Consider the following 20,334-nt stretch of genomic DNA (forward strand, 5'->3'; position numbering starts at 1 on the left):
CTCGCCTTACGGTACCACCAGCAGAGCCATTAATAATATTCTCTCTCTTCTCTCTCTCTCTCTCTCTCTCTCTCGTTCTCTCTCTCTTCTGATTACCCCACTTTCCAGCAGCCCAAGAGAATAGAAAGCCTACCAGCCCTATAAGAATAGACTTTCTCTCTCTTTCCGCGGGTCTTCTCTGCTTCAGTCACCGCAACCCCGAGACTGAGCAGTGAGCAGCACAGGACCGAGAACGAGGGTTTGGTCATGGAGAGAGTGAAGGTTCCTTCTTTCCGCCCAGTTTGGCTGTGTCGTGAATAGGAAGAGAGAGAAGAAGAGCGAGAAAGTGGGAGAGAGAGAGAGCTGGGAAAGTCGAAAGGAGGATCCTTTCCTGGGTTGGCCATGGCGTGAGCTGGAAGAGAGAACGAGAAGTTTAGTGAGAGAAAGAGAGTATTCAAGAGCAAGGAAAGGCCCGGGTAAGAGATAAAGGTGGCTGCTTTCTCTGCCATAGCCTTGACGTGAGCAGGAAGAGAGAAGAAGAGGAAGAAGCAGAGATGAAGAGTATATTTTGAAGAGCTCGGTAGGGTTGGGTAAGCAGAACAAGAGGCTACTTTCTTTGTGCTTGCCTTTGCGTTAGCTGGAAGAGAGAAGAAGAAGAGGAGAAGAAGAAGAGAAGAAGAAGAAGAGGCGGAGAAGAAGAAGAGGAGGAGAAGAAGAGGAGGAGAAGAAGAAGAGGAGGAGAAGAAGAGGAGGAGAAGAAGAGAAGAAGAGAAGAAGAGAAGAAGAGAAGAAGAGAAGAAGAGAAGAAGAGAAGAAGAGAAGAAGAGAAGAAGAGAAGAAGAGAAGAAGAGAAGAAGAGAAGAAGAGAAGAAGAGAAGAAGAGAAGAAGAGAAGAAGAGAAGAAGAGAAGAAGAGAAGAAGAGAAGAAGAAGAGGAGAAGAAGAAGAAGAAGAGAAGAAGAAGAGGAGAAGAAGAAGAAGAGAAGAAGAAGAAGAGGAGGAGAAGAAGAGGAGGAGAAGAAGAAGAGGAGAAGAAGAACAAGAGGAGGAGAAGAAGAAGAGGAGAAGAAGAACAAGAGGAGAAGAAGAGAAGAAGAACAAGAGGAGAAGAAGAGAAGAAGAACAAGAAGAGAAGAAGAACAAGAAGAGAAGAAGAGAAGAAGAAGAGAGAGAGATATATATATAGAGAGAGAGTGTTCTGGGATTTGATCTTTGGGTTTTTTTTGTCTAATGGGTCGGGGGTTTGCAGCCCATGCAGCGGTTCTTCTGCTCTTTCTCTTGTGGGTTGGCAGTCTCTGCAGTGAAGACGACGCTTCCGTTTACATTGTCACACTGAAGCAGCCTCCCGTTGCCCACCACGACCGTCTCTCCATCAGTAGCAGCAGCCGAGATACCGAGCCGTTGAACACTAAGACAAAACCAAGGTGCCATCTTTTCTCCTACCCATATCTCTTAACGTGCATGCCTACAATGGGTCGCTCTTATAATCGAAAATCATCGACTTATTATCAAGATCTTGTTATCCGATTGCAGGACTGGATCGAGATCGGACGGCGGTTACTACTCTTACCTTACCCGCTTCCATGATTCTCTTTTGAGAGAGGTTCTCAAGGGGGAGCGCTATCTGAAGCTCTACAGCTACCGCTATATTATCAATGGCTTCGCCGTTGTCGTCACTCCTCAGCAGGTGAGAACGGCAATGAATGGCGAGTCCAGTGAAAATTTTAGTTTTTAATCGTCACCCCCAAATCGTTCATTCTTATTTTTTTCTACTTAGATCATGTACCTGTCGAAATTTCTTTTCATTTATCATGTCGTGATTGGAATAATCTCATCTCTTCTCGTTCTGAATCATTATAGTTTCACCTTATACCTGAAGTATCAGAGTGGAATAATCTCATCTCTTTTCTATCTGAATCATTATAGTTTCACCTCATACCTGAAGTATCATAAAACTAATATTTTTCATCCCGAAGTGTCAAAAAATGTTGTTCATCTTGGCGGTTCAGAAAGTTGTCAAAGTCTCAACTTTTCTTTATGGATCGTCAAATTCTCATGTTTTGGAGTTGGATCATTGAAGGCAGAGAAGCTGGCCAGGAGAAGAGAGGTGGCGGGTGTGGTAGCAGACTTCTCTGTTCAAACAGCTACGACATACACACCAGAGTTCTTGGGACTGCCCGTTGGCGCTTGGCAAGAGGAAGGCGGGGTGGATGGGGCTGGTGAAGGAGTGGTCATTGGCTTTGTCGACACCGGGATCGACCCGTCTCACCCGAGCTTTTCGGATGGCGGTGCCGCTGCTGCTTATCCGGTGCCGACACATTTTTCCGGTGTCTGTGAGGTCACAAGGGACTTCCCCTCTGGTTCATGCAACAGGAAGCTTGTCGGAGCCCGCCACTTTGCTGCATCCGCCATTACTCGAGGCATATTCAATGCCACCAAGGATTTTGCTTCTCCTTTTGATGGTGATGGTCATGGAACGTGGGTGCTTCCCTCTCTCTCTTGATTATTTCACAGAATTAAACAAAATTGTGTGTAATTGTGTAGGCACACGGCCTCCATTGCTGCTGGGAATCATGGGGTTCCTGTTGTTGTTGCTGGACATCAGTTTGGGAAAGCAAGTGGCATGGCCCCAAGGGCGCAGTAATTAATTATAATTCAATCTAATCTAGTTTATCTTTTAATGATGAAGTTTGGTATTGACTTACGTGTATCCTTTTGTAGCATCGCTGTGTATAAGGCCCTCTACAAAAGTTTTGGAGGCTTTGCAGCTGATGTGGTGGCTGCCATAGACCAGGTGACGAATTCATTATTATCATCATCATCATGATCGTCATTTTTTCAAAAAAAAAATCATCATGATCATCGTCCTAGCGCAGACAAATGACAGGGGCAATGAGGACCATCATTGTCATTATCATCCTGCACTCTGAAAGAGCTCAGGAGAGGGAAATATTTGCATTTTGAGAAAAATAGTCGATTAAATGGATTTGAGTGGTAGTCCATCATCATTGCCATTTTTATCCTTGCTACGCGGAAACCAGTAGAAAGATAACTCTGACGGAGTCAGTGTCATCATCATTGTCATCCTCACGATAATGACTAACCATAGTCACCATAACCCTGTACAAAGAGAGAGTTGAGAGAGAGGTAATCACATTTCTAGAAAAAATATTTGTAGGAATTATATTTGTTATCCATTGTCATGCTTTCCTCGTGCAAATGACGAGTAGGATGACTACTCATCATTGTCATCGTGCACGCGGACCCATACTCTAACCTGAATGTTAAGTGATGAACTGATTTCGTGGAACATTAAAATTTATTCATAATTCTGATGACTATGCCCCGAGCTGGAGATTCAGTTCATTGGTGATCAAGTTCATTCATTGTATCAACAGGCAGCTGAAGATGGTGTAGACATAATAAGTTTGTCCATCACTCCAAATAGACGACCTCCCGGGGTGGCAACCTTCTTCAATCCTATCGACATGGCCCTTCTTTCTGCGGTCAAAGCCGGAGTTTTTGTGGTACAAGCTGCCGGAAACACCGGCCCATTACCAAGAAGCATGTCTTCCTTCAGCCCATGGATTTTCACTGTGGGTGCTGCAGCACATGACCGAGTCTACCATAACTCTGTCATTCTTGGCAACAATCTTACCATTTCAGGGCTTGGGCTGGCACGTAAGTGCTGACAGATTTCTTCAAGTTCTGATCATTGTGTTTTCTTTGTTTTCATGATGCCTTGGATGCTTTTTTTTTTCAGTTTTTTCGATTTTTCGTTTCTGTTCTTGTTTTTGCAGTTTATGTAGTAGTCTTCTGAGATCAGAGATCTATTCCTGTTGAACAACCTTTTATTTAAAATTTCTCTTAGACGAAATGTTTTTTGGTTGAATGACCATGCTCCCTTTTCATTTGCTTCTTCCTTTTTATGTCGACATTCACTTTTTGGTGTCATCGGATCCCATTGGACGCTCATTATACCTTTACTTATGATCAGGATGTAGATCAATATAGAGATTTATTTTATATCTAATATAACACAAACTACTGAATATGGCTGATTCATGAATAAATTTTACTATCGGACTAAATAACCGGAAGACCCTTTAACAGGTCAAGATAATTTGATATATCATACTTTTACCTCTTAAGTTTCCTCCCCCTCCTCTCTCTAGATACTTTTTATCAGAAAGTATACCACAGCCATTTTCTTTAACCTGTGTGCAAAAAATTATCACTTATCTTTTCATGAGGTACTTCCCTCTCCCTCTCTACTAACGAGATTTTCAATGGCAGCTGGAACAAAAGGACTAACAATGTACCCGTTAGTGTCGCCTATTCATGCGCTGAGAGACGACATATCGGAGGAAACAAGGAACAATATATACTTGGGGGAATGCCAAGACCCGAGTCCTCTGAATAAGGACTTTGTGAAGGGCAGTATTCTAATATGCAGTTACACTGTTCGGTTTGTGCTCGGCATCTCCTCTGTACGCCAGGCTCTTCAGACTGCGAAGAACCTCAGTTCCAGTGGCATCATCTTCTACATGGATCCTTTTGTCATGGGTTTTCAGATAAACCCAACTCCCATGGATATCCCTGGCCTCATGATTCCATCTCCCGATGATTCCCAGGTAATTATCCATTCCTATCATCATTTAATTTTCACTTTTAAGAAGTAGATAGTGAGATTCTTCCCGATCATTGTTTCTGTTAGTATTTCAGGCTTTGGCTCAACTACCTTTAAATAGTTGTGGCCCTCCCCAGAGGTGGGCCGACAAGAAGTTGTTGTGGATAGTGTCGCCGTCTGTTACGTTCTGGTTGACGTGGTTGTCCTGTTCTTTTTGTGCGTATTTGTGCCAATTGTTGGTTCTGTTCGGTTATCCGAACAGAGCGAAAACGAATTTGAACAGAACATCGCACAGACCCGTATGCGGTTCTTTTGTTCGCTTTGTGCGAATTTTGTTCTAATTTTGTGCGAATGTGCGAATTTTGTTCATTTTTTTTTTAAAGAACAGAACAAAGAACGAGGCCCTGTGCATCTTTTGTGCGATTTTTTTGTTCGTTTCGAACGAACAGAACAGAAGAACCATGTCTACGGTCTGGTTGACGAAGGAAGTTAGAGGCCAAGAAGCCAGAGTAAGAGAGACTGGTGATGAGGAAGGCGTTACCATGGATGTGTTGCCATCAAATAAACTACAAAGGACTAAACCAAACCATTAGTTTTCTATATGATATTAGCTTTCCTCCATAAGGGGGGCCTGCACTATTTTAAAGGAAGATTGTATTACTGTCGCTGCCGATGAGGACAAGAGGATGATAAAGAGTTCCCTTTGTCCTTGTCATTCATTTTCTCAGAGATGATGAGGATGACATTAACGTCATCTTCTTTGGTTCCTGTTGACATAATATGACACGTCATTGTTCTCTGGTCACTTTCTCTATTTTTACATTTTCAGAGCGGCAATGCCAAAGCATCATTGTCCTTGTCTGTCATCTCAGTTGATATGATACTTCTAGATGACAAACTTGTCATCATTGTTAAAATCTTGTTGAATTAGCAGGGAGATCCTCCCAGACGGGGTACAGGCGCAACCACGGTCTGTTTTCACTGGGTTTCTTCTATCTTTCTTTCTATATACTTATTTTTCTCTGTCGATGGAGACATATTTTAGGTCTCGATCAGTTTACTATCGCAAAATTTTTCTTATTTAACAGGTAAAGTATCTGTTTTCTGAATAACAATCGCTACCTCAAGTTTTTGCTCACCTTTTTAACGCTTTTTCAGCAATGATATCGGTTAGGGAACTAGTTTCTAGTTGTGTGGATATTGTCTAGATTATCTTGTTATTAGTTTTCAAAGAAGAGTCTTTCTCTTGACATACCAACGTTCTTTATTAAGTTTGGTTTGATCTTGATCCATCTCAACCTTTTTGTGCAGATATTTCTAGATTATTACAACTCAACAGTGAGCGGTAAGGACTCAAGTTCATCAGTCAAAGTCGGTGCGATTGGCCGGATAGTAGGTGGATTAAATGCTAATTACAATAAACATGCTCCGAAAGTTCTCTATTATTCTTCAAGAGGACCTGATCCAGAGGATAACTCCTTCCACGATGCTGAAATTATGAAGCCCAACTTGATAGCCCCCGGGAATCTAATTTGGGGAGCCTGGAGTTCGCTAGCGGCAGACTCCACTGAATTTAAGGGTAATCAAGTCAAGAATGGTTCTTCTCCTGGTTGATGAGTTTTATTTTAATGTTAGTGTTAATGGAAAGGAGTTAGATCGATCTCTTGCCTACTCTTTATTAGATGGAAGGGTGAGGTTTTTATGGGAATCTGGGCTCATTCGTTTGCTAAGTCTACAATTCATCATCCGATATCGATCGCAATGTTTAATCCATTAGAACTTGGATTAATTATGATCTGTCAGGTTGAACAGTTGGTTGAGCAGGATGAGTCAAACTTGATATATCCATTGGTTGATCAGGATCAATCGAACAGAAATGGCCAACCTCTATTTCTGGGACCGGAATCATCGTTCTTTGATGTACTAGAGTTTGGGGGTCAATGATAACGATATACTTCACGATGAAATTAATCAATCATCATTGTCATCAATATCTGATTTTTTAGAGATGACTTGGTTATCATTATCCATCAGTTGACGATGAATTCACTAGCATCCAATTTTCACGAACTGCCATCGTAGACATCATCCATCATTTACCAAGTTAAGATAGAGCATTTAATCGTGTTATCATCATTGTCATTCGTCCAAGCCACACTTTGCTCATCATCCATCAACCTCAGTTGCTACTAGGGAGAATAGGCAATGTGAAAAGCGTTACCATTTGATCTCAGAAACGAATGTTTTGTGGCCAGATAAGCAATGAGAAGAAAGAAGAAAATCCTGGTTCAGTGTTATCTTGTCAAGTTTTCGACTTTTTTTTTGCAATTTCAATTTTATATCCCGAAAGTCCATGAACAAGAGGAAGAGAGAAGTACTGGTTCAATATTTTCTTTTCAAGACTCGCTTTTTACATGTTGTCCAATATTCTCTTGAAAATCAGCTGATTAGAAATTCTTTGTTTGTGAACTGTCAGGAGAGAAGTTTGCATTGATCTCGGGGACGAGCATGGCAGCGCCGCACGTTGCGGGGCTCGCTGCGTTGATCAAGCAGAAGTTTCCAAGCTTCGGTCCATCGGCAGTGGGGTCGGCGTTATCGACGACGGCGGTAGTTCATGATAAGCTGGGTGGTCCAATAATGGCTCAACGAACGTATATCGATCCGGATGCGAGCCAGACTCCTGCCACCCACTTCGACATGGGCAGTGGTTTCGTCAATGCCACTGCTGCTTTAAACCCAGGCCTCATCTTCGATAGTAGTATGTCTCTTCTCTGTTCTGCCTTTGCTCTCTTCCTCCATTTCTCTTTATCCTCACTCTTTCTCCATATGTTTTTCTTTCTCTTTCGCTCTCTCTCTTTCTTTCTCCTTGTATTTCTTTCTTTTGGGCTCTCTCTCTGTCGCTCTACTCTCCATCCTCCTTTCTCTCTCTTTCTCTCCCCTTCCTCATATCTATCACTTTCTTCTTATCTCTCCCTCTCTCCCTCTTCTCTCCATCGTCCTGTCTCTCTCTCTCTCTCTCTCTTTCCGCATATCTATCTCTTTCTTCTTCTCTCTCTTCCTCTTCTCTGCGTCTTACTGTCTCCCTATTTCTCTCTATCTCTCTCTCCCTCTCTCTCTTTCTCTCCCTTTTTCTGCATCTCTATTTCTTCCTCTCTTTCTCTCCCTTTCTCTGCATCTCTATTTCTTCCTCTCTCTCTCTCTCTCCCTCTTTTCTCCATCCTCTCTCTCGTTCTCTGCATCTCTCTTTTTTTTCTTTCTTTCTCCATCTCTCTTTTTGTCCTTGTCTTTCCCGCTCTTCCTTTCTCTGCATCTCTTTTTTCTTGCTGTCCATATCTTTCTCCCCCTCCCCCCTCTCTCTTTTTTTCTGCATCTCTATTTCTTATTTGCTCTGTTCATATCTTTCTCTCCCTTTTTTGTCGTACTTTCTCGCTGCCCATATCTTTCTCTTTCTTGCTATCTCTGTCTATATCTTTCGCACTCTCTTTCTTGCTCTCATGTCGTTCTCTCTTTCTTTCTTTCCTGCTCTATCCCTCTCTCGATATCGTTCACTGTCTTTTTTGCTCTCATGTTCTCTCTTTCTTTCTTGCCTCTCGCTCTCCGTCCATATCTTGCACTCTCTCTTTCTTCCTTGTCTCTCTCTCTCTCTGTCCATATCTTTCTCTCTCTCTCTCTGTCCCCCTTCCTTTCTCCGTCTCTTTCTTTCTTGTTCTCTCTCTCTGTCCATATATCTCTGTCGTTCCTCTCTATTCTTCTCTCTTCATCTCTCTCCTCGTTATCCTTTTCTCTATCTCTCTCCGCTCTATCGTTCTTTCTTTCTCTCTCTCTCAATCCTTCTCTCTATATCTTCTCTCTATCCTTATTTCTTTTTCTCTCTCACTATCCTTCTTTCTACCCGTATTTCTCCTTTCTACCGGTCTCCTTGCTCTCTTACTCTCTCTCTCTCTTTCTTATTTTCTCTCGCTCATTCTGTGTCTTTTTCTGTCAATGTATCCCGATATCTTTCTTTGTTTCACTTTTTCTCTTTCATTCTCTCTATCCCTCTCATGTCTCTCTTTCTCAATGCTTATATCAGTCCGTCCTCTGTCTCTCTCTATAAATCTTGTCATTCTTCATTCTCTCTACTCTCTCTCACTCGTTAGATCTCTATCTCTGTCATCCTTTCTATCCTTCTGCATCTCTCTATCCGCCGTGTTCTCTTTCATTCTCTCTCTCTATACATCTCCCTCCTTCCTAGACAAAATACTTGTTTATCATGTGAATAGTACATGCATGAATGCATGCATAATCTCTTGCGTTGGGTTTCTGCAGGCTACGACGACTACCTATCCTTCCTCTGCGCTATCCCGGGGTCGGCCCCGCTCGTCGCTAACTACACCGGTCGGCCCTGCGCTGCTGCTGCCACCGCCGCCGCCAATCTCAACCTCCCATCCGTCGTCATCTCGCTTCTAAACAGTTCAAGAATTGTCACCCGGCGCGTCACTAATGTCGGTGCCGCCGGTGAGACGTATGCCATTACCTGGAGCTCCCCGGGCGGCGTCTCCGTCTCCGTCTCCCCTCGCAACTTCTTCATTGCCCGCGGCGCCTCTGTCGTGCTCAGGATCGCCCTCAACGCCACCATTAACAGCACTTCCGCCTCCTTTGGTAGAATTGGGTTCTATGGGAGCCGAGGCCACGCCGCAACCATTCCCATATCCGTCATCTCAAAGGTTGTGTTGGGGAGAAACAAGGGGTAGAATTTATCCATGGATTGGCTTTGATTTTTTCATTCTTTTTTTGGTTTTTGCCATGCTTGTGTATATTTTGATGCCTTTTTGGTTGGAACCCAGAATTTCTGTGCGATGAAATGGATGTCAAAATATCTTTTTTACCTCTACGGTTTCTGTTTATGTATGATGCATTAAGATCTGTGTAGAATTTTTGTTTGATTTATGACAGTCGGATGCCTCTGAGACTCAAAGTTATCTTTTAAGTCCGAATTCTAAATATTTCTCAATATTGCTGAATGAAGATATACATTTGAAACACATTTCATGTTAGATTTCTACCTTTACATCTTGACTTTGGGTATTTTGATCTTCCAGAACTCAGTCCGCCGATCGTCCTTGATCCCCAAAGAGAGTCAGGTCAGTTTATTACGTGAGATTTGCATAAGAAAAAAGATCTTCTAGGACTTCCGTAAAAGATATTTTAAGTATTTTATGCTGAAAGAAAACCCAAGTACGATCGATTTCCAAAAAATAATCTTCAAATGCGTTTTCCATGTTTCCTGGTTCTGTGACTTCGTTGTAAAAATCTATGAAACTCTCCAAAGTAGTGATCTTTGAATGGGATAATCAGGCAGTATTTGATGTGGATTAGACTCCTAAAAGGGTGGATTACCAGACCAGTTAGGGTCCCAAAACCAGGGTAAAAAATCGGGAAAGAGGGACATGAGGTGGCAGTAAAATTCAACAAATCTAAAAGGAATAAAAAAAGAATTTACGGAATGCGATAGAACGTAATCATTTCATGTATCTAAACGTCATCTTTTTACGCAGATGAGTGGTTGAAAAACTCATGTTATCAATTATGTATACATATTCACATTATTCGTGAATAAACATTATGTTTCCCATTTTTATATTTTCATGAAAGGTAAATAGAAAATCTTATGCGCAAAATTAAAACCAACCATATTAAACAAGTTTCCTTGAGCTATTATGATTATTATATATTTTAAGGATTTTAATAAATTTTTGTCACTTATTTTGTACATAAATCAACCTTCATAGTTGGAAATATATTTAGTTACTATTTCGAAAGGATTTATTTATGTGTTTTATGATTTAAACTTATCCTGACATGATTCTGGATCGTATCGATTTATTATTCTCTCCTATTTTTTGTATGATTATTTGGGCATTTTAAGTGGGATTTACTTATTTGATGATTTTCCAAAGATTACATTATAGGTTCAATGCATTTGGAACACATTCGGATGCGCATCATACTCATAAAGAACATGAAAAAATGGATCATTTTGTTGTCAATTATAGCACTAAAGTATGAAATCTGTTTTTTTCCACTCAATGGATATTTTGTGTGCTTCAAGCTAATTTCTCCACTCTGTCATGTTGAAGTTCATTTAAATATAGTTTATTCATTATGATTGTGTTGTGATGCTTATAATGAAGTTCTGGATATATGCAATGACTTGGTGAATTATAATGATATCATAACACAATGATCAGTCTCTAAAAATTTATTCTAATCATTCATATTCAAAGAATAATCTAGAGGGCTTTCAAATTATCCAGAAAGAATAACATTATAAGATCCTACTTATATGGTAAGTATGACTGATCATGTGGCCATTAGTGTAGAGACACCACATACAATTAGTGGGTGCTCTTGGGTAAAGAGTTTGCTAAATTGATCCATGTTAATTCTTGTTTGGTATTATAGCTGAGTGTTAATCAGGTTGATTCATTGTAGTCATGTAAATGGTCCTTGGACATGAGGAAATAATTACATATTGTGGATGGACTAAGTTTTGGCTACGATGTATGATCCATTCATCATGTGATCCAAACTAAGCTTGGATATATCAAGAAGCTCATGAAGGTGATTTAGTGGTCAATATGGGATTGTCTTCCCTCGATGCTATAGAAATTAGCTCAAGGAAGAAAATGCATGAAATCCTTTGATACTATAGTCAAGACATTGGAGAAGACATTCTCCAGTAATTGATGTAACACGACCGAGTCTATTCGTCGTGTTACGCCACAGGAACTTGTCCTACACGCGAAACAACAAGACCTAAGACGTATGCCAGTTTTTTTAGTGGAAAAGGTCAACGAGAAATGTAGCAACCGAATGATCTGGGGTGCAGATCAGGTAACGACACGAAAGTTGTCGAGCCTTGTACAGGCTCCCAATGGTCCGGGCACTCAGCTCGAAGGCTGACGTTGTGAGGGATGAATGACCGTCCGTGGGTGTCCAGACCACCGTCGCAAACGACCGAATCCGACACTATCAAAGACGCGCCCTGGCACACGGGGGTGGCTACCCTATGTCATCTTATCGTGATACTGCGTAGATCAGCACTGAAGAAAATAATGATACTGCGAAGATGGGGGGAGGAGTGAGGGGAGTAACCTGTGCAAAGTGGCGACGACATGATCCTTGAGCGGCGAGGCACGACCGACCTGACAATGTTCATGCCGGCCACCGTCCAGAGAGTGCAATCCGACGTCCTCTGTCTGGTCTTCGATCAATGAACAAGGGCATCCGGTCAGCAACACCACGAGTATGGATAACGCCAACACCTCAGAGTGCTATAGCTCTGGGTTCACACTGCAAGTTGATCAGTTGGACCGGCGGACAGAGCGGAGGCTAGGAAATCCCAGTTGACCCGCGATGAAGAGAGTTCACTCAACCCAGACGTGGATAACGTCAACAACGCTGCCGCAGGGGTGTCTCGAGGTGTAAGAGCGGACAAGGAGGCAACGCCTTCAGGAGAGGAGCATTGCCTTGATGAGTAAATTTACTTCGGCACTGTCTTTAAGACAGAACTTCGGCACCTCATGTTCGACGTCGTCTGTAGGTCAGCGGAACTCTTTCCTCGTGAGTCAATCAACGATGCTCCGCAGGCAGTGGGCGATGGTGGATGGCAACGTTCTCGCGGGGGAAACGGTAGTAAGACGGAACTACGGGGTAGGCCGTTGCAGCAGCAGCGGCCCACTAGAGTCAGAGATTTGCCGTCGGTATCTACCGTGGTGAACAAAGCAGGGAAAGCGTACAGTAAGCGGCCAGGAATCAATCGAACTGATGGTGAGTGCAACGACAGGGCAAATGGCGGGAACTCAGTGACAGGGGCTTTCCCCGACTGCTCAACGTTGTCAGTGGTTCTCCTTCCCTCCTTCACAAAGGAGGCCAAGCACCAAGGCTGCCTTGACGATGAGGAAGCTGGAACCCTAAAACCCTATGAGAGGTTATTAAAAAAAAATGACATTCTTCTTTTTCTCTTTCAAAAACCAAGTCTCCGTCTAAACTAGGGAATGCCCCACCGATATCTATGCATCATCCGGTATCGGACAACCGATATCCGGGAAAAAATGGGACGGTGCCGGATATCGGATATCAGATATCGGTCGCTATCCGTCTATAAGGGGTTAGACGGATATCGGTATCGGATATCGAAGGTGGAGGGACGAGGCGGATATCGGATGCCAGATACCGGTTTTTGATATCCGGATATTGGCTTTCGATATTCGGATATCGCAAACCGGTATCCGGATATTTTTTCTCAGTCCACCGCGATCCCATATGGGAAAATTCTAATTTCTTTGGGAGCTGCAGAAGTTTTACATTTGAATCTCATTGTCGCCGCCCAGGCGCCCACAGATGCTGCGTACTGAAAAAATTAAGTACATCCTTTTCACGTATTGTTGTCATATGTCGAATTTCATATGTGAAAAATGCAACATTTATGTGGGCCTTAACTAATGTTAGACCAAAATTAATATAATGGAATCTTAGGAAGCTAAAACTTCATAATAATGAGTGTAAAATTGCATATTGTGGAAATTTTTTTGAGACTTACAATTAACGTTTTAACGAAATTAATATATTGTAATTCTAAGAAAATAAAATTGCGTAATATAATTAATAAATTTAATAATAAATATGAGGGTTTAATAATAAGGGCAGAGTGTAAGATATTAGTGGAATAGTTATTTTAGACTGACAACTAATGTTTTAACAAAATTAATGCACTGTATTTTGATGAAAATAAAATTGCAGAATATATTTAATACTTTTACTAGATAATATAAGTAGTTAGTAAGAGGAATAATAAATATGAGGGTTTAATAATAAGGGTAGAGTGTAAGATATTAGTGGAATGGTTATTTTAGACTTACGACTAATTTTTGAACGAATTTAATATAATGTAATTTTAAGAAAATAAAATTACACAATATATTTAACATCTTTAATAGATAAGTGAAATAGTTAGTAAGAGGAATAATAAAACTGACGATTTAATAATAAGGGTAGAGTGTAAGATATTAGTGTAATGGTTATTTTATACTTACAACTAATTTTTGAACGTATTTAATATGACATAATTTTAACAAAATAAAATTACATAATATATTTAACACCTTTAATAGATAAGTGAAAAAGTTAATAAGAGGAATAATAAGGGTAGAGTGTAAGATACTAGTGGAATTTGTAATCTGAATCTTTATAGTAATGTGAGCTATCAATAGAATTAAAAATATAAGAGAGGATGAAATGCATACCATGGCAAATGCATAGGAGAATAAAGGTGCATGATAGAATTTATATTTACAATAGATACTAGAAATAGTTAGTAACAGGAGCAATAAATATGGCGGTTTAATGATAACGAGAGAATATAAGATATTAGTAGACGGGTTATATTAGATTTACAGTTTAGCATGATATGTAATTATGAAGATAGAGGAGTAAGTATACTACTTGGCATGATATTTAATTATAGGGATTTATTTTTTTGAGTGATATTAAGATTATTTATTGGATAGATAGAGGAATATAGTAATGAAGGATATAAAGATTTAACAAGAAGTGAATAGGTCTATTTATTTTTATATAAATTATTATATTTAATTTGTAATTTGAATCTTTATAGCAATTTAGGGATATTCAAAAGAATTTTTGGAAAATGTTTCAAAATTCTGTAAATAAAATTATAAAGTTTTATATGGCGTTAACTCGAAAGTTGTAGCAAAATTCACTAACTACATGTGACAGTGGCTTTGTCAAAAACACGCACTTCCCATTGAAATCTCCCCACGGCTCTACCAGAGGTTTGTGCTTACTTGATCATCACCTGCGTAGCATAAGATAAGAAATAAGTAATGATGATTACGTAAAAATAGGAAAATGTAGTTCATTTAAGTGTTGTGTACCTCGAGCACATGCGACCACACCTTCTTGTCCGTCGTCACCATCCGAATCTAGCTCAACGTCATTGTACCACCGTTTGTTGTCTGCACGGAGCCAACACTTCACGGTGATTAGTGTTTCGATGCTTATTGGCAATAGACGTGATCACTTGTACATGACAATAGCATTGCCAACCGAGAACATCCGTTCGGTAGGAGTGCTCGTTGCACATACGGACAATAGGTCCCTCGTAATGACCGCAAGTAAAGGGAAATGCTTCGCCCCCGCGCTGGCCCACCAAGATAGTGGAGTGAACACACCCTCATTAGGCACAATCTCCGTAAGGTATTGTTTGAATTTGTCCCACGCCGACCTCGTTGATGCAGGTGCTGGTTGCACGTGCCGCATAGTGCTCTTAAGCCAAGAGTCCAACTCTTTACCTCTTGACTGCCCCTCCTCAACGGCCCCTCTCGGTCCACGACTCGGCGAGTCACGTGGTAACAAAGACCGTATATATGCAATGGTTACTTCTCAAACGCGTGGGCGGAGCATTGACGCTTTGTGGAATTGATCCATCAATGCCGCGGCAGTGATTGCCTCATTTGCCCACAATATCTCAGCATAGTGTGCAAGCTTGTAATGCATCGCTTTACACGCTTGCGCCATGTTTGATCGACCACCTTCATGCAACCATCGTACGGATGTGAAGAAGGTGCCATCTTCGATTTGCTGGACCACTTCCTCCATGTGAACCTTTAGGCTGTCTATGAGATACAAGACATCACATATTGCCGGAGTTACTGTCTAGCACATGATCAGTTGATATGGCAAAACGTCCAAGGATGCGACAAAACTCTTTCACCAAATCCCACTCATCCTTCGACAACTTTGTCGACGTCACCTTTCGGCCAAAAGCCTACGACACTTCGTCAATTACATCACACTTCTTCACGGCGGCTGCTAACATAACGTACATGCTGCTCCATCGGGTTGGACAGTCTAAGACGACCATGTTGGAGTCCTCGACTTTGGGGTCATCTTCGCATGCCTTTGTATAATGTTCTCTACATTGCGTAGAGCTCCGAATACTATGCACTAGTGTACACACCTTTGTAACTGCATCACCCAAACATAACGGTCAACGTGGTCCCTCATTGTCATCAGATGCTGAGAATATATCGCCGAGTTCGTTGTCCTGGTCGCTGTCGTAGTGGTTTTTTGTCCTTTTCACGTCACCTTCTTCGGGTTCTACAGCTTGGGCCGAAGGAATACCAAAGCTTGCACGACAATGTTCAGAATGTGTGCCACACATGGGACGTGCCTTCGGGCGCTAAACACCGGGTTAACGCTCTTCATCTTTCTCACCATCAATGCCAACATCCTCTTATTTGTCGTGGCATTGTCAGTAGTCACTGCGTAGACCTGCATAAGTACGTTCCACATTTAAAGATAAAAGTTCAACTAATAAAATAAGTTAGACGCTGAATACTGACCTTCGGCCCGCATACAGAATTCATCTAGGGCCTGGAGCACGATGGACGCCATGTTCTCCCCATCGTGCTTGCTGACGATTTCTCGGATGGCAAGTACCCGCTCTCTGTACACCCATGTGTCATCCACCCAGTGGATGGTGATGCCTAATAATCTAGTTCCGTTCTCCACAGTCCATGCATCTACGATGAGTGACACTTAGTCCACATTCGCCCAGAGCTTCCTCACATCATGTTTCATGTGACCATGCATCTGGATGGTCCACTGCTTTATGACCTTCGCACTTGGAGGATCCAAGTCGAGAAGTGTCGCGTAATGCCACATCTCCTTGAAGGCGACATTCTCAACAATGCTCCAGGGTGAATCAGTCATGAATACGAATTGTGCAATCAGTCAACAATGCCCTTTAATCGGCCCTTGTCAGCCAGGCTCTCCCTGTTGTTTGCTTTTCATTCTGTCAGTGATACGTGGCTGATCAGGGTCTTCTGACTCTTTGCCCTTAAGCTCCACGTGACGAGCTGGATGGCAGGATTTGAAATGTCGCCAAAATACGTTGGTGCTTTTGTCGGCTTGTGTCTTTATTTGTTTCCTCATAATGTGCGGGTTCAACTCCCGGCACAGTAAGCATGCATAGTATCCATCTTCCATTTGTTTGAAATAGTCAATGATGACTGAACAATTCAAACGAGGTTGCCTCTGTACGGCACGAGAAGTTCTCGCGTCCGTACGTTGAGGGCCTTCAGCTCCTGACCCAGATCTGTCTTGGGTTGAGCCATTACCTCCGGGTGGGTTCATGTTTCTGAAGTCATAATTTGGTAAGCTAAAATTCAATACAACGGCATCACATGATGCCAAACTGCTGTTTAAACTCTGAATTAAGTAACGGATGCAATGAATAAAACAAATAAATAAACAGTGAATTATAAGATAGTGGAAAAGACTAAGAGAACGGAGGGCAATAATATTAGAGAATCAAAAATAGAAAGTGGGAGACATTTAGAGAGAACAGGAGGATATTTGAAGAAGTTGAGAGTAAGTTGAAAGATCATAGAGTTATGGAGAAAGGGAGAATGAGAGGGAGAGAAGAGAGAATTATAGAGACTGTTAGAATGAGGGGGAGAGAAGAGAGGGGAGAGGGAGAGGGAGAGGGAGAGGTAGAGAGTTATAGAGTGTGGCAGAGAAAGGGGGGGGAGATAGAATGAGAGTAAAAAAAACAGCAGAGGGTGAGAGAGAATGAGAGAGAGAGATAGAAGTGTAAGATAAAATGAGAGAGATAAGAGAGAATTATAGAATCAGTTAGAATGAGAGGGAGAGAAGAGAGGGGAGAGGGAGAGGTAGAGAGTTATAGAGTGTGGCAGAGAAAGAGGGGGGGAGATAGAATGACAGTAAACAAAACAGAAGAGGGTGAGAGAGAATGAGAGAGAGAGAGAGATAGAATCAGAATGTAGAATGAGAGAGGAGAATGGGAGAGGGAAGAGTGAAATATGGAGAATTTAAGAGATTGGAAGAAGAGAGAGTGGGAATTAGAAATCATGAGAGAATGGGAGAGGAGAGAGTTAAATATGGAGAATTTTAGAGATTGGGAGAAGAGAGAGCGAGAGATGGAGAATTTAAGAGATTGGGAGAAGAGAGAGTGAGAATTGGAGAAGAGAGTTAGAGAGAAAAGAGATTGAAATAAGAGATGAGAAGAGAGATTGCAATTTAGAGAATTTGAGACTTCAGAGGGAGATTAAAGAATTTGAGATGGAGAATTAGAGAATTGGGAGAAGAAGAGGTTGAGACTTCAGAAGAACGGGTTAATCTCACGTATTGCAAGAAAGAAGTTGCATAATCCTAATGAAAAATGACAACTATGAAGTATGAAGATCACGATTTACTTATTTTCATTTGAAGTGAAAGATAAGAAGACATACCGCTGTAGCCGCCGTCGTTCACTGTGCGCCCTCCGCCACCGCCGTCCGTCGCCACCGTCCGCCATCCGTCTCTGTCGTCCGCCTCCGTCGTCCACCGTCGCCGTCCGCCTCCACCGTCTGCCTTCGCCATCCGCCTCCGCCATCCTCCGCCGTCCTCCGCCATCTGCTGTTCACCGTCTTGCTTCGTCTGAGGTCTGACCGTGTATTTTCGATTCAAAAGTTTGAATCAAAAATACACGGTGGACCTAAAAAAATAGGTTAAATCCGATGTGGATATCAGTTTTCGATATCCACATCCGATATCCGGTACCAACATCTGTCCCCTTGAGATGGAGACGGATGCCGACATCGGGACGGATATCGGTATCGGATATCGACACTGTAGCTACCGATATCCGATACTGATATCCGGATATCGAAAAAACCAGATACCAGAAATTGCCTTTCTAGTATCCGATACAGCATCTGTCCCAATACCGGCATCCGGTACCGGTATCGAGACGGGCGAACACTAGTCTAAACAAAGCCCACCCCTTCCCCTTTATAGCGAAAGAGAAGAGGGGGGGGGGTCAAAAGGGTTCCCTAATGGGCTCCTTTAGGGTAGAGGTCTTAGTGGGCCTTTCCCCTCCCCTAAAGGATGATTTAGGGGGGAAAAGGACCATGCGTGGCTTTCCCCCTTTCAAAAGAGTGAACAAAAGACACGACACACAAACTCATGGGAATGGGTGGAGAACCCGCACACACGCAGGAAGGGGTCGTCCCCCAGTTCAACAGCAATGAAAATAAAACTGGCGATGTGACGAGGAACCTCCGTAAAACCCACGAAGAACCTCCAAAAGACTACAAAACCTCACAAATTGAAATAAAACAACACGATGCGGATGCGATTTTAAATCTGGTAGTGGAAGTTCGGATTCTTTACGTCGGCTTGGGCTCCATGACGAGGCTGATGACGAGTCGGGGCGTGTTCAACGGAATTGCCCTCCATCAGTAATCTTTGTTACACAACAGTACTTTTTAGGATTTCAGATTAATAGTTAACATACCCTAAATCATTGGGAAGACTCATGCAGATTAAGGATAATACATATACAGTAATTGATGATGGTAAAGGTTCCATGCGAGAGTTCAATAACTACTTTATATCTTTTAGAGCATGAAGTGTAGGTTGGCAACCCATGAGATAAAAAATTAAACTATCCATTTTTGTTAAATTTATCCGTGATTAATTAATCTAGCAGTTGATATTGGTAATTAATAAGATTGGACAAGAAATTTTATTGGGCAATTGAAATCATTAACAAGACTGATACATAAGACTTTTGGGTCACACACACAGAGGATTGTGGACGTAGGCCGATATGCTTAAATCATAATGACTTACACAAAAAATAACATAACACGTAAAATTTGAGGGGGGGTCACCACTATTAGCTACACTTCCCAACCAGACCTGGTTGCCCCCATTTCTTTTTTACCTTCTAAAATACCTTACTTTTTCAAGTGTGACTAGATGGTGAGAAGATCTAAAAGTTCTTGAAGAATAGTTGAAGAAATTCAGGAGAAGATCAATCGTCACATCGATACTTGGGCATACATCTAGAGGTTGGGTATGTAAATGAGTTGAAGAGACTCTTCCAATGAGCAAAGTGAGGGTGGAAAAAGTTCCACATAAGGTGATGAGGTCCCCTTAAAATTTTTAGTTCAATTAAATATATTTTTAATTATTCAGATGCATGTACCATTTTTTACTGGTCCATCAAACCACAAAATCCCAATGCCACTGAGATGTGGCAATACCCAGGTAGAACCGCAATGAATACAACACAACTCAATGAAATTTATTAAATTTGAAGACATGTAGCATGATATGATATGATAAGAAGGGTACATCAAAGATTTAAAATTTTGGAAGAAAATGATACATGACATATGCAAATAAAGAGAAGAAAAGATGCCAATAAGGCACCCTACTATTTTACCTTTTTATGTAAATTTGCAATGACAGGAGATGCCCATTCAAATTCAAAGAAGCACCGAAGTTTACACAGAAACATGTGTGGAATATTCCTTGATAAAAAAACAGATATAATGGCACTTGTAGAAAATGAGGATCTGATGTTGCATATTTGTAAGAGAGAGACAAAAATCCAACGGTTGATAATTCCACCCTTTCTTGACTCAATATCTAAACATCCAGAATGAATTCAGAGTTTAAATTTTGAGGTCTGGATTGCCTATCCCTTTATATGCATCTTGATATTGGTTAAATCCAGATTAGCCACAAAAAAAACAAACATACATTTTTCTGGATAATCATTCAAAGATCTGGTGGATGAATGAAGAAGGGATGTGATAGTTCTAAGGGAAAGCTTTCAGCTTATGATAGCCATTATTACTCACAACA

The 20,334-nt window shown here is 41.6% G+C and overlaps 1 protein-coding gene across 1 annotated transcript; it reads left to right on the forward strand.

Annotated features, from left to right (window-relative positions):
- Nucleotides 1-158: 158 nt before the first annotated feature.
- Nucleotides 159-9,481, forward strand: LOC144707557 (Subtilase family protein). The gene is made up of 10 exons (XM_078580735.1): nt 159-1,402; nt 1,512-1,665; nt 2,059-2,456; nt 2,523-2,618; nt 2,700-2,772; nt 3,377-3,659; nt 4,275-4,612; nt 5,920-6,187; nt 7,085-7,366; nt 8,917-9,481. Exons 1-10 carry the CDS (start codon nt 1,209-1,211, stop codon nt 9,339-9,341), a joined length of 2,511 nt encoding a protein of 836 aa, XP_078436861.1. The 5' UTR covers nt 159-1,208; the 3' UTR covers nt 9,342-9,481.
- Nucleotides 9,482-20,334: the final 10,853 nt, after the last annotated feature.

The sequence above is a fragment of the Wolffia australiana genome, chromosome 9, assembly GCF_029677425.1.
Source record: "Wolffia australiana isolate 7733 chromosome 9, ASM2967742v1".
NCBI classification, from domain to species: Eukaryota; Viridiplantae; Streptophyta; class Magnoliopsida; order Alismatales; family Araceae; genus Wolffia; species Wolffia australiana.

What these genes read in the sequence shown, in the direction of transcription:
- LOC144707557 (XM_078580735.1), top strand. Translation starts at nt 1,209, where the DNA reads ATGGGTCGGGGGTTTGCAGCCCATGCAGCGGTTCTTCTGCTCTTTCTC. An exon ending in CATCTCCCGATGATTCCCAG is followed by an intron (nt 4,613 to 5,919) that starts GTAATTATCCAT and finishes CTTTTTGTGCAG; the next exon opens with ATATTTCTAGATTATTACAA. An exon ending in AGACTCCACTGAATTTAAGG is followed by an intron (nt 6,188 to 7,084) that starts GTAATCAAGTCA and finishes GTGAACTGTCAG; the next exon opens with GAGAGAAGTTTGCATTGATC.